Below are 13,879 nucleotides of genomic sequence, written 5' to 3'. Positions count from 1 at the left end.
ACCATCACGGCAGGCAGCCATAGATCCCACTACTTGCACCCCTCCTGTTCAGCATCACCAGATTGCTGAGCCGGAATGGGCACGCTCCTTGTCGCTGGCAGTTTCAGACCTTACCAAGGTGTCCACTGAAATTCTTGTCAGGTTGGACTATATGTCCAGTCCACATAGACAGAATGTATATTGCGTCAATGACTCTATTTTGCAGGGCTCCTCACGTGGTAGACCACAAAAGAGGTTTAGGCCTTTATGGTCAAGAGCATCATCCAGGTCCCCCATATTGTCCTACCGAAGCGCACTCGGAAGCTTACTCTAGACATAATAGTCGCTCAGAGAGCAAGTTGTCTGAATCACCACCTTATTCTGAAATAGATGAGGAACAGGCCTCCAAAGTCTGGTGGATAGCCCAATAGCTGCCGTAGTGGATACTCTGTAAGTATTGCATCAGATGCGAACTACGTCTGGGGTGACAGTTTTCTTCAGACAACCAAGAAGTTCTCTCCAAAAACCTTTCCTCCTCATGAGGATTTTTATGATGTGTTCACCAGGGAATGAAATATTCCTAACAAGCGCTTCACTATGTCTAAGCACTTAGACCTTATATAGCACTTTCTGGAGGAATTAGTGAAGAAATGATAGGCTTCAACTGTAGTGGAGGCACCAGTGTCCCGCTTGGTGAAATGTACCACACTTCCTGTGGCAGACATTTTGTCATTTCAAGACGTGTGTGACAGGAAGATTGAATCCCTAGCTGAAACCTCTTTTGAGGAAGTGGCTTTGGCTCTCAGGCCAGTTTTCACCTCTACCTGGGACAGCAAGGATACCACTGCATGGGCCAAGCAGTTGCACAGGGGTATCAGTTCTGGGTCTTCAGCAGAAGAATTAGTGGATACTGATCATCATTTAGACCAGGAAGGAAAATTTACCTGCGAGGCTTCCCGGGACACGGCCAGGCTCTTGGTATGCGCAACAGCTTCGGTGGCACATGCAGATGCATCCGCTAAAAATGCTTTATTAAACCTCCTTTGGTAGCGCTAGGCTTTTCGGCACCAAACTAGACAAGATCATTGCTGATGCCACTGGTGGAAAAAGTTCCCATCTTGTACAAAACAGACTGAGTTTCACAAGAACCACACAGAGGAAAAGGTCTCAATTTTGTTCCTTTCGCTGCTCCAGTCCCTGGACCTCAAAGGGTAAAAATGCAGTGCAAGATCACAGGCAAAGGCCCTCCTTTAGGCTGAGAGCTTCCTGGCGTCTACGGCCCCAACACTCCAAGTCATCCTCCACTAAATCCTCCACTTTATGGGCAGCCCCCACCTGATATGTCCAGGGTGGGTGGGGGGACATCTTTCCCTGTTCAGGAGAACGAGGCCCACCCACATCTCAGACGCCAGGGTTCGTGTCCTCTGGCTACACTATAGAATTTTGCCAACCCTCTGAGCATTTCTTGAGCTCAAAAATTTCAAGGGCCAGAGCCTTGGTTCAGGCAATACACAATCTTTCTGCACAAGGCGTCATCATTCTCGTTCCCACTTCTCAACATTTCACAGGTTTCTATTCCAACCTATTCGTAACACTCAAGGATTGGGTCCGTCAGACCCATCCTGGACTTGAAGAATTTGAATCAGTACGTAAAAGACCGACATTTCTGCATGGAGTCAGTGAGATCAGTCATTGCATCCATGGAACCAGAGGAGTTTCTTGCATCCATCGACATCAAGGATGCCTAGAAAGTAATATATGAAAGGCAGCACCAGAGGAAGTGCACATATATATAGGAATAAAACAACCTTTATTTAGCCCATGGTCCAGGTGCCAGTAGCAACGTTTCAACCCACAATGGGCCTTTTTCAAGGGATGCCTACTTTATATTCCCATTCATCAAGCGCACCAACATTTTCACTGATTTGCCGTACACTCAGATCACTATAAATTTATGGCCCTTCCATTCAAGATGGACAGGGCCTCCCGAGTGCTTACAAGGGTTTTGGCATCAGTCATGGCTCATCTCCATGCCAAGGGGATAGTAGCCAAGCCTTATCTCGATGGCATTCTGATAAAGGCTGCGACCCGGGCAGTCAACCTGGAAAGTCTCCATATTACCCTGGGCAATCTGCCCAGATTTGGATGGATCATCAACCATCCCAAGTCGTTCCTTTTGCACTCACAACGTCTAGATTTTCTGTGCCTCTCCTTTAACACTTTTCAGGCATGGGTGCTGACGCCACCAAAGAAGTTGCCTCAACTCCAGAAGGAGGTATGCTCTCTACAAACACAGAATCCTGTGTCCATTCACCATTTCATGATGGTGCTGTGACTGATGGTTTTTACCTTAGAGGTGGTTCTGTAGGTCAATTTCATGTTCGGCCTTTTTAGCAGTCAGTTCTCTCGAAATAGGACAGGTCCGTGAGCTCCTTAAATCGAAATATACAAGTACATCTGCAAACACAGCTCTCACTTCGTTGGTGAATGGACTTCCACAGATCCAGCTTAGGGCTTTCCTTTTTCTCCCTTCAATGGCAGGTACTCACCTCGAATGCCAGCCTCTCTGGCTGGGGAGGCACACGGCAGTCTCACAGTACAAGGTACTTCAGTTGAACAGAAATCCGTTCTGCTGATAAATGTGTTGGGCCATTCTCCAGTCGCTTCATCATTTCGCACCCCTGCTGACGGGTCACTCAGTTTAGGTGCTAACCAACAATGCAATGGCCGTTGCGTACATGAACCACTAAGGCAGAACCCACAGTAGGAGAGTTATGGCGAAGTGACAAAAATCTTAATCCGTTACTCTTAACAGTGCACATACAGAGAGTAGAAAACTGGATAGCCAACTTCCTCAGCCAAGAGACAGTCAACCTGGGAGAATGGGAGCTATATCACAAAGTCTTTCAGACAATTTCTTAAGGGTGAGGTCATCCGGGACCCTTAAAGGGGTTGTCCCGCGCCGAAACGTTTTTTTTTTGTTTTTTTTTAACCCCCCCCCCCCCCCCCCCCCCCCGTTCGGCGCGAGACAACCCCGATGCAGGGGTTAAAAAAACAAACCGGGTAGTACTTACCCGAATCCCGGCGGTCCGGCGTCTTCATACTCACCTGCTGAAGATGGCCGCCGGGATCCTCTCTCCCTGTGGACTGCAGGGCTTCTGTGCGGTCCATTGCCGATTCCAGCCTCCTGATTGGCTGGAATCGGCACGTGACGGGGCGGAGCTACACGGAGTCGGCATTCTGCACGAGCGGCCCCATTGAAGACAGCAGAAGACCCGGACTGCGCAAGCGCGTCTAATTTGGCCATTAGACGGCGAAAATTAGACGGCCTCCATGGAGACGAGGACGCCAGCAGCGGAGCAGGTAAGTATAAAACTTTTGATAACCTCTGTATGGCTCATAATTAATGCACAATGTACATTACAAAGTGCATTAATATGGCCATACAGAAGTGTATAGACCCACTTGCTGCCGCGGGACAACCCCTTTAAGCTCCAGTAGTACACAAATTCGTAATTCGGTGGATGGGTTTTCAGTTCCCGTATGTCTTTTCCCCCTTCCGACTAATTCCACACTTTTTCCAGAAGGACAAGGTAGAAGATCTACCTGTAATTCTCATGGCCTCAAATTGGCCCTGCTGAGCATGGTATGCAAATCTCGTTTACCTGCTAATCGACTCTCTGTGGCACCTATCTCTTTGAGAAGATGTTATTTTACAGAAACCCCTCTTCCACCCGAGTTTGTCGACAATTCATTTAACAGCGTGGCGATTGAAGCTGCGGGCTTGAGTACCCGAGGCTTTGCAGAGCCAGCCATTTAAACCATGCCCAAAGCTAGGAAACCTTCCTCCTCTCAGGTCTATCATTGCATTTGGAAGAGTTTCTTTATTCGGTGTAAACTGTTCAGTTTTCACCCTATGTGTTTTTCCTTATTCCACCTCCTGTAATTTTTACAAGAGGGTCTGAATATGGGCTTGAGCCTAAGGGCCCATTTAGAAAGGACGAGTGTCAGGCAAATGATGCCCAACACTTGTCTCCGCAAATACTAGCCCATGCAGCATAAACGATGGATAATGAGCTAATCGCTCAATGTAAATAGCAGCCTTCAGTACTGAACGGCCGCTATGTTATGTTAATGGAGAGGGGAGGGGGAGCGCAAGGAGAGAAATCTCCTGCAGCCTCTCCGCTGCAAGCCAACGATACTAGCTCCCGAGCAGGTGCACGGGGGTTAGTATGTACGGGGATGAGTGTCGGGCATCATTTGCCTGACACTCGGCCCATCTAAATGAGTCTTTAGTTCTCTGAAAGGTCAAGTATCTGCATTATCTATCTTATCTTCCCACCTTAATGAGGATATTCTTCTGACTTCCTTTTGTCCCAACACAGTTCATCCAAGAGAACATGCACTTCACTAAGTGGATCTAGTGCGAGCCTTGCAGACTTATCTATCTCACATGGCCCCTTTTAGACACCCTCATTCCCTATTCATAATCCTGGATGGTCTGAGACCTGGCCTTACGGCTTTCAAGGTAGTAATTTTGTGCTGGATATGATCTGCGGTGGTAGAGGCCTGTTGTGTTTAGGACAGGACACCTCCATTCTACAATATGGCACATTCAGAGGCAGTTCATAATGGGGCCTTGGCTACGCAGGTGTGTAAGGCCACTACATGGTCCTCACTGCACACCGGGTGCATAGGTTTGCGAGAATACCTCCCTTGGGCAGAGAGTTTTGCAAATGGTTATATGCTGTCCGCATGAGTCCTGATTTATCTTCCCACCTCAGGGGACTGCTCTTAAATTTCATTATATTAACTGTGTTTTTTTTCTTGCATATCCTACTTGGCTGCTCCTACTGCTTGCATACAAACTGGTCTGCTTCCTAGTGGCAGTAGGTATACCTACAGTCAAAGCTATGTCCCCCCAATGAAGGCAACAAGAGAGAGATTTTATTGTAAGTACAAAAATCTTGTTAACATGCAACATCAGTATATTTCTATTGCAATATATAGATTGCAATTTTAAAAAAAAGGTTGCAATACACAAAAAATGAATTACTATAGAATATAAAATAAACACAATGCAATTACCAATTTCAGGCACCACAGGGTTCACTTTGGTGAGATCGTCATACAAATGAAGATGTTCTTCATCGATCAGGAAGGCATGTACCTCTTCAACAGAATTTTTCCTAAATCCATTCAGCTGAAAAACAAAAGCACAATTAATTAAAATATCACTGTTCAAAGTTAGACCGACTGCAGAATTCTCGCAGCGGGATGCGGTCCCGTGCCCCTGCAGAGGCCTGCGGCTTACCCGCTACCGGCATCTTCATTCTTTATTATGCGCCGGCTACCGCCGCATGCACGGGGAGAAGCTGGCCCGTCACCACTGACATTTCTGTGCGGGCCTCTACGAGACCCGCACAGAAATAGAACATGCCGCGATTTGTCGTCCACGTGTGTTTTCACGCGGACAAATCACGGCCGTCTGCCTAGAATTGCGTTATCTAATGCAATCCTATGCAGGAGGGCACGGGCAGAAATTCTGTGGGAAATCTCGCCGTGGAATTTCCGCCCATGTGCAGGGGGCCTCAAAGGGGTTCTGTCATGAGAAAAAAAAAATTATACACTTACCTATTCCTCCCCAGGCCATCTTCTTACCAGATCTTCTCCTGGCACCTCCAGTCTGCCGGGTCACCTCTCCTGCAGCCAGCAGGATTCTCGCTGCAAGTGTTCATTTACTAGATTTTAACCTGCACGCTAAAACAGGCGGTTGGGGAATCGTCATTCCCTGTTAGGCAATGAACCCTACGTAACTACACTGACCTGCAGGAAGGAGACTGCCGAGAATGTACGCTCCATAACAGGAAGAAGAGGAGCCGGTCGTCTGGGGGTGATGTGACCCGGGGAACTGGAGGAGCCAGGAGAAGATCGTTGAGGAGAAGAGGCAGTAAGTAGACAGCCTGGGGAGGAATAGGTAAGTATAGAATTTTTTATTCTAATAACTGAAAAATTTTAATAAGCTGTGAACCCCTCAATTGTCTTCACAAAGCAATAAGAAGAGGCATCAAGTGGTTTTCAATGGGTTGATGAAGATTTTTAATCTTTTTCATAAGCCCTCCTATTAAGTAAGTATAACGGGGCATTTAACTTCAACATGTTAAAACATTTCCTTCTTGCAGAGTCCCACAGGGCAGCGGCACTGGGTGACCACGCCTCCCACCGCGGGCCTGTGACCACAATGGGACTCTATTCACATTAGCCCCTCTCTCCTGTCCTCACCTATTCAGAGCTCGCATGCACTCTTTACCTTCTTGCTTAGCCTCAAACCCCCTAATGCCACTAACAAACATAATAGTCGCCCTCATAAATCTCCTAACCATCTGCTCACCCTTGCTATCTTGCTCCTACTAGCATCTGGGGATATCTCTCCCAATCCTGGCCCACCCTCCACTGCTCCTACCTATCACCCCCTACCTGACTCACTAATAAAATCTCCAAGCCCAACTGCTAGCCCATGCATACCCTCCCCTGACTCCTTTAAATGTGCGCTCTGGAACTGCCACTCAGCATGTAAAAAACTCCCCACCATCCACGACTTTTTTTTACTGCTAAATCTTTAGATCTGCTCGCTCTCACAGAAACGTGGATACAGCAGTCTGACAGTCTGCTGCACTGTCTTACAATGGCCTGCAAATGTCCCATACCCCGAGACCAGATGACAGGCATGGTGGAGGAGTAGGTGCACTTCTCTCCCCGAAACGCACCTACCAGGTCATCCCCCCTGTACCCTCACTCACTTTTCCCTCATTTGAGGTACATTCGCTACGGCTTTTCCGCCCGCTGTCCATGCGAGTAGCAGTTATCTACCGCCCCTCAGGTGCTCCTTGCCTGTTTTTGGACCACTTTGCTGCCTAGCTCCCCCACTTCCTATCCTTTGAAATTCCAACCCTCATCTTAGGTAATTTTAACATCCTCACTAATGACCCTATCTCCCCATCTGCCTCTAAGCTTCTTTCGCTCACCTCCTCCCTTGGTCTCTTACAGCCTTTCCCACTCACAGGGATGGCAACACTCTTGATCTGGTCTTCCTCCGTCTCTGCTCTGCTTCCAACTTCACTAATCCCCCTCTCCCGCTCTCGGATCATAACCTCCTGTCTCTTTCTCTGTCACGCTCCCTAACATCTCTCCAGACCCACCTACGTACCGTACCTACAGGAACCTTAAGGCCATTCACACCCAGGACTTTGCTGAATCCCTACAGTCCTCTCTGTCCCCTATCTCTCTCCTCGCCTGCCCAAACCTGGCTGCTTCTCACTACAACACCGCTCTCAAACATGCCCTGGATGAAGCGGCGCCCCCCCCCCCCATGACCCAAGCCATTTGATGTAGAACGCGGCAACCCTGGCTCACGCCTCAAACGCGCTTCATCCGGCAGTGCTCTAGAAGTGCTACACAGCTGTAGAGGAAGTCGCAAATGTCCGTGGACTTTCTCCTCTACAAATTCATGCTCAGAACCTACAACCTCGCCTACCACCATGCCAAACAAGTCTACTTCACCTCTCTCGTCTCCTCACTATCGCACAACCCTAAACGACTCTTTGATACTTTTCACTCCCTTCTCAGCCCTAAATCGCAGTCCCCTGAGACGGATCTCAGTGCTGAAGAGCTGGCTGCCTACTTCAAAAAGAAAATTGATTACATCCGTCAGGAAATAACTTTCCAATCCCAGACTAGCCCTGACCCTAGTCTTGTCAGCACTGCATCTAGCTCCTGCTCACTGTCTGTACTCTGACCAACGACAGAGGAAGAAGTCTCCAAATTGCTCTGCTCTCCCACCACCTGCACTAGCGACCCTCTCCCGTCACACCTCCTCCGATCCCTCTCCCCAGTGGTCATCTCCCATCTCACCACTATATTCAACCTCTCTCTGACCTCTGGCTTCTTTCCCTCTCCTTTCAAATACGCCATCATATCCCCACTGCTAAAGAAGCCGACTCTTGACACGACTGATGCTGCCAACGACTGACCCATCTCTAATCTCCGCTTCATCTCCAAGCTACTAGAACGCCTAGTTTACTCCCGCCTTGTAAGCTATCTATCAGAGAACTCTCGCCTCGACCCCCTACAGTCTGGCTTCCGACCCCAACACTCAACAGAAACTGCCCTTACAAGGGTATCCAATGACCTACTGACAGCCAAATCGAGTGACGATTACTCCCTACTGATCCTTCTCGACCTCTACGTAGCATTTGACACTGTTGACCACAAACTCCTCCTCAGTATGCTTCGCTCCATCGGCCTAAAAGACACTGCTCTCTCCTGGTTCTCCTCCTACCTGTCTAATCGCTCTTTCAGAGTCTCCAGAAACCGCCCTTACAAAGTTGTCAAACGACCTCAACTCTCTATTGATCCTCCTCGATCTCTCAACAGCATTTGGCACTGTTGACCACAAACTCCTCCTCAGTATGCTTTGCTACATTTGCCTAAAGAACACTGCTCTCTCTTGGTTTTTTCTCCTACCCATCTGACCACTCATTCAGTGTTTCTTTTCCTGGCTCTACCTTCCCCCTTCTTCCCCTTGCTGTTGGGCTTCCCCAGGGCTCGGTCCTCGGCCCCCTCCTTTTCTCTATCTACACAGCCCCTATTGAATAAACTATGAGGAGATTTGGCCTCCAATACCACCTCTACGCTGATGACACCCAGATATACACCTCTTCCTTTGACATCTCTGCACCTTTTCTCCAAAACATCACCGACTGTCCGCTGTCTCTAACACCATGTCCTCTGTCTACCTAAAACTAAGCTTCTCTAAAACTGATTTATTGGTATTTTCACCCTCCACTAACGGACCTCATCCTGACATCTCTATCTCAGTGTGTGGCGCCATCATAATTCCCAGACAGCATGCCCGCTGCCTTGGGGTCATATTCGACTCTGATCCATCATTTACCCCCTACATCCAATTTCTTGCCCAAACGTGTCAGCTACACCTCAAGAATATCGCAAGAATCCGCTCTTTTCTCACTGTAGACACGCTAAATACGCTTCACGGCTCTATTATTGCAACTTGTTGCTGATCGGCCTCCCCTGCACCAGACTCTACCCTCTCCAATCCATCCTGAATGCGGCAGCCAGGCTCATCTTTCTGTCTAGCTGCTACTCGGACGCCTCTGCCCAGTGCCCGTCACTGCACTGGCTGCCCGTTAAATACAGAATTCAATTTAAACTTACTACCTTCATTCACAAATCCCTCCACAGCACAGCGCCCCCCTATATTGCCTCCCTCATTCAATCCATCACCCAGCCCGGGCTCTCCGCTCTGCTAACGAAACTAGACTGTGCACCCCTCTAATTCGGACTTCTCATTCCCACCTCCAAGACTTCTCCAGAGCAGCGCCGGTCCTCTGGAATGCACTACCAAAGGCTACCTGGACAATCAAGGACTCGCAGAACTTCAGGCGTGCTCTAAAAACGCACCTCTTCAGGGAAGCATACCGCATACCCTAAACAAACTCCTTTGTCTGCCGCCTGATAACATTGCTCCCTGACCTATTGACTGCAATCTCTGCTAACCATCATAAACTGCTCCTAAATGTCTGACCATTGTCTGTGTATAGCATCCCTCACTCACCATACTGTGCACATCTCTAGCCCTTTACCTTCTGTATCATCCCATTACTTGTAGTATGTAAGCACGTTGGAGCAGGACCCTCAACCCTACTGTTTCCATCAACTGATTACTATGTAACCGTGGTTCTGTAATTTTTGTCTTTCTGTATTCCCCCCAGATCTATGTTGGCGCTATACAAAAAAAGATGATGATTATTATTATTATTATTATTATTATTATTATTATATCACCACTGGAAGAGGAGGCTTATCGTCCTAAGTGTCAGTACATGTTGCTAGCAGGCTGCAGACGTCGTGTACCAGTGCTCGTCGCCCACTTTAGGGACAATAGTGGGGAAAAAAAGGAGTAAAAATACCTGATGTTTTCCATTTGTTCCCCTTTGCCAATTTTGTCTTCTAAATTAGCTGTGGTGCGTCTCAGACTACTGATGCGCAACGAGACACTTCATGCAGAACTCAGAGTCAAACTGGCCAATGCTGCTCAAATGTAGGGCACCAGATAATATTACTCCTCACCAGGGGTGTACCTAAAGGCTCAGGGGCCCGGGTGCAAAAGTTCAGCTCGGGGCCCCCCCACCCCGGGCCTCCACCCCACACTCCCCCATACTCATACCTAGATCATGCTGCATACATGATCTGTCCCTTGGCGTAATCTTTCCAAACATGATGCATTTCCTGCAGTACATGAAGATTTGTTTGTAGCCCCGCAGGCCACTCTCACACACACCGCTTTTTACCGCTATTAGCACAGCGCCCTGACCACCGCACAACACTCCCATAGATTTTAATGAGGTTACTCAAGTTTGTGCTCGAACATGGTGTTTCTAACACTGTGATTTTCGAGAGCTGTCTGTTCTGTTCCTGCATTTTTGTGGTTTTTAACACATCTCACCACCCATCACAATGATGGGGTGCATTGAAGAGCGCTGTCAGACGCTGTAACCTGTGTTCAAAAACGCTGCTCGAAATTCTGGTAAAAATGCCACGATTTTGAGCTGCGTTTTCTGAACACGTGTGTGAGAGCGGCCTTAGGGGGGTCATGTGTTGGTTGCACTTTAGAACCACAATTAAGACACATAAAAAACCTGCATGCAGTATTTAAAGACCGCGTAGGGTATTAGGGTGACTACCCACTAGAGTTTTTTTTCACGGCGAACTTCACAGCGTTTTGTTTTTTTTTTGCAGGGGTCTATGGGACTTGTAATGTTAAAATCACGATCACGCAAAACGCGATTTCGCGGTAAATTGCGCTATTTTAACATTACAAGTCCCATAGACCCATGCAGAAAAAATAAACGCTGCAAATATTGCTGTGAAAAAAAACTGTAGTGGGCGATCACCCTAAAGGAGCAGCAGACACAATTAATAACCATATGCGGTTTTGATGCGTTTTTTAATCGCGTGTAAAGAGTGCAAATAAATACAGTAAATCCATGGAGATGTGTAACTTATACCAGAGAGAGATGTGATAGATATGAGATAAATAGATAGATAGATAGATAGATAGATAGATAGATAGATAGATAGATAGATAGATAGATAGATAGATAGATAGATAGATAGATAGATATTAGGGTGAAGCCACACGAACACAATAACGGCTCGGTTTTCATGCCGAGCCGACATACGTTGTCCTCGTGTGCAGGGGGGGGGGGGGGGAGGTTGGAGGTGGGACGGGGCGGGGCTAATTCGCGGAACTTAGCCCCGCCCCGCCTCTCCCCATTGCAAATAGTGCAGAGAGGCGGAGAGGAGGCAGAGAGGGGGGCGGGAGCTCAGTTCCTGCTCCTGGCTCTTCCATCCTCCCCCCACTGCACAGGAGGACAACGTATATCGGCTCGGCGTGAAAACCGAGCCATTATATGTTCGTGTGACTTCACCCTTAGATAGATAGATAGATATGAGATAGATAGATATGAGATAGGTAGAGGAGGGAGACAGACAGACAGATACACACACACACATATACACTTACCCCAGGGCTCGGTCCACTTCTCCTCCATGTGACAGCAGCAGCAGGAGAGGTAAACTCAGTAGCTTCCCCGTTCAGCAGGAAGCAGGGGGGGGCAGCACATGATCACATGATCATTGTGCCCTGCCGTCCCATGTGACCTCCTCCCCTGCCGTCCCATGTGACCTCCTCCCTCCTCCCCTGCCGGGCCCATGTGACCTCCTTCCCTGCCGGCCCATGTGAGTACCTCCCTGCTTTTCCTCTCAGGCTGGCTGTTCTGACTGCCGCATCATGCGGGGGAAAGAACGACCAGCCATTAATGCACTGAAGGTGCATGGGGGTATGGCGGAGGGCGGCCCCAGGGCCCCCTGAGCTCACGGGCCGGGTCGCCATGGCGACCCCAGCACCCCCTGACGCTACGCCTATGCTCCTCACCCATAAGGCGGAAGCCACATTTTTTTGTGTTTGTGAACTGCAACAGTTGGAAGGGTTACTGTTAGAGATGAGCGAACGTGCTCGGCCCCGCCCCCTTTTTCGCCCGAATACCGCGATTTTCGAGTACTTCCGTACTCGGGTGAAAAAATTCGGGAGGCGCCGTGGCGGCGCGGGGGGTTGCAGCGGGGAGTGGGGGGGAGAGGGAGAGAGAGAGGGCTCCCCCCTGTTCCCCGCTGCTACCCCCCGCACCTCTCCCCGCCCCCCCGGCGCCCCCCGAATCTTTACGCGCGAGTACTGAAGTACTCGAAAATGGCGGTACTCGGGTGCGTAAGTACTCATTACGAGTACGTTCGCTCATCTCTAGTTACTGTCTCTCCCAATCTAAGACCTGTATAAAGGGTCAGACTTTGATTTGCAGAAATGCTGCCATCCAAGAGGTGGCGCTGCAGAGGTACTGTTCCATCTTCCTTATTTGAACCACAAATAAATGTGGTTTTTAAAACACGCTTGCAGTTTCTGATTGTGTTTTTTTGCTGTAGTTCACAAAGACAGCAAAAACACTGTGTGTGAACACAGCCCACAACTTGCAACAGAGGCTCACTTTTAATGAATTGATTTGAGTTTCCATTGCATTGACTAATTGCCTCCGCAAGGTTGCTGCAGAACTTCAGCCTAGAGGGATCAATACAATTGTACACAAAGGTTGAGTCTGTTTATGCAAGTCTTTCCATATATGTGTACAAGATGTGGAGCATCAGGTACAGGTCTATATACATACTACCCAGAATATGTGCTCATGTGTAAAAATACGATTTTATGTATATACTAGCTTACTCGTCACGCGTTGCTGCGAAGACGGACAGACAGACATACATTCGTTTATATATATTTAGATAACACAATCACAGCGCCGCTTTCATGTTACCTCAGCGGTATTATATAGAACAACCATTTGCAGCGCAGCTTACATGTTACCTCAGCTTTATAATATATAATACCCAATCACAGCGCAGCTTTCATGTTACCTCAGCGGTATAACATATAACAACCAATCACAGTGCAGCTTTCATCTTACCTCAGCAATATAAGTAATAGCAACCAATTACAGCGCAGCTTTCATGTTATCTCAGCAGTATAAGAAATAGTAACCAGTCACAGCGCAGCTTTTATGTTACCTCAGCAGTATAATATATAACAACCAATCACAGCGCAACTTTCATGTTATCTCAGCAGTATAAAATATAACCACCAATCACAGCACAGCTTTCATGTTATCTCAGCAGTATAAGAAATAGCAACCAATCACATCGCAGCTTTCATGTTACCTCAGCAGTATAATATATAACCACCAATCACAGCGCAGCTTTCATGTTACCTCAGTATAATATATAGAGACCAATCACAGCCCAGCTTTCATGTTACCTCAACAGTATAACATATACCAATCACAGCACAGCTTTCATGTTACCTCAGCAGTGTAAGAAATAGCAACCAATCACAGCGCAGCTTTTATTCTGCCTCAGCAATATAGGAAATAGCAACCAATCACAGCGAAGCATTCATTTTACCTCAGCTGTATAATATATAGCAACCAATCACAGCACAGGTTTCATGTTACCTCAGCAGTATAAGAAATACAACCAATCACAGCGCAGCTTTCATGTTACCTCAGCAGTATAGGGAATAGCAACCAATCACAGAGAAGCTTTCATTTTACCTCAGCGGTATACGAAATAGCAACCAATCACAGTGCAGCTTTTATTTTACCTCAGCAGTATAAGAAATAACAACCAATCACAGTGCAGCTTTCATGTTACATCAGCAGTATAATATACAGCAACCAATCACAGCGCAGCTTTCATGTTACCTCAGCAGTATAAGAAA

The 13,879-nt window shown here is 47.8% G+C and overlaps 1 protein-coding gene across 2 annotated transcripts in view; it reads right to left on the bottom strand.

Moving 5' to 3' along the window:
- Positions 1-13,879, bottom strand: part of MYO19 (myosin XIX) — a 343,753-nt gene that overhangs the window by 315,463 nt on the left and 14,411 nt on the right. For both annotated transcript variants that reach the window (XR_010786633.1, XM_066578554.1), the window contains exon 2: positions 5,068-5,182. Coding sequence is in view for 1 of the 2 variants with exons in the window: in XM_066578554.1 (XP_066434651.1) it covers positions 5,068-5,182 (115 nt within the window). In the remaining variant the exon portion in view is untranslated. The remainder of the gene's footprint in view (positions 1-5,067; positions 5,183-13,879) is intronic.

This window comes from Eleutherodactylus coqui, chromosome 1 (genome assembly GCF_035609145.1).
Source record: "Eleutherodactylus coqui strain aEleCoq1 chromosome 1, aEleCoq1.hap1, whole genome shotgun sequence".
NCBI classification, from domain to species: domain Eukaryota; kingdom Metazoa; phylum Chordata; class Amphibia; order Anura; family Eleutherodactylidae; genus Eleutherodactylus; species Eleutherodactylus coqui.
This window is presented reverse-complemented; position numbering and strand designations above follow the sequence as displayed.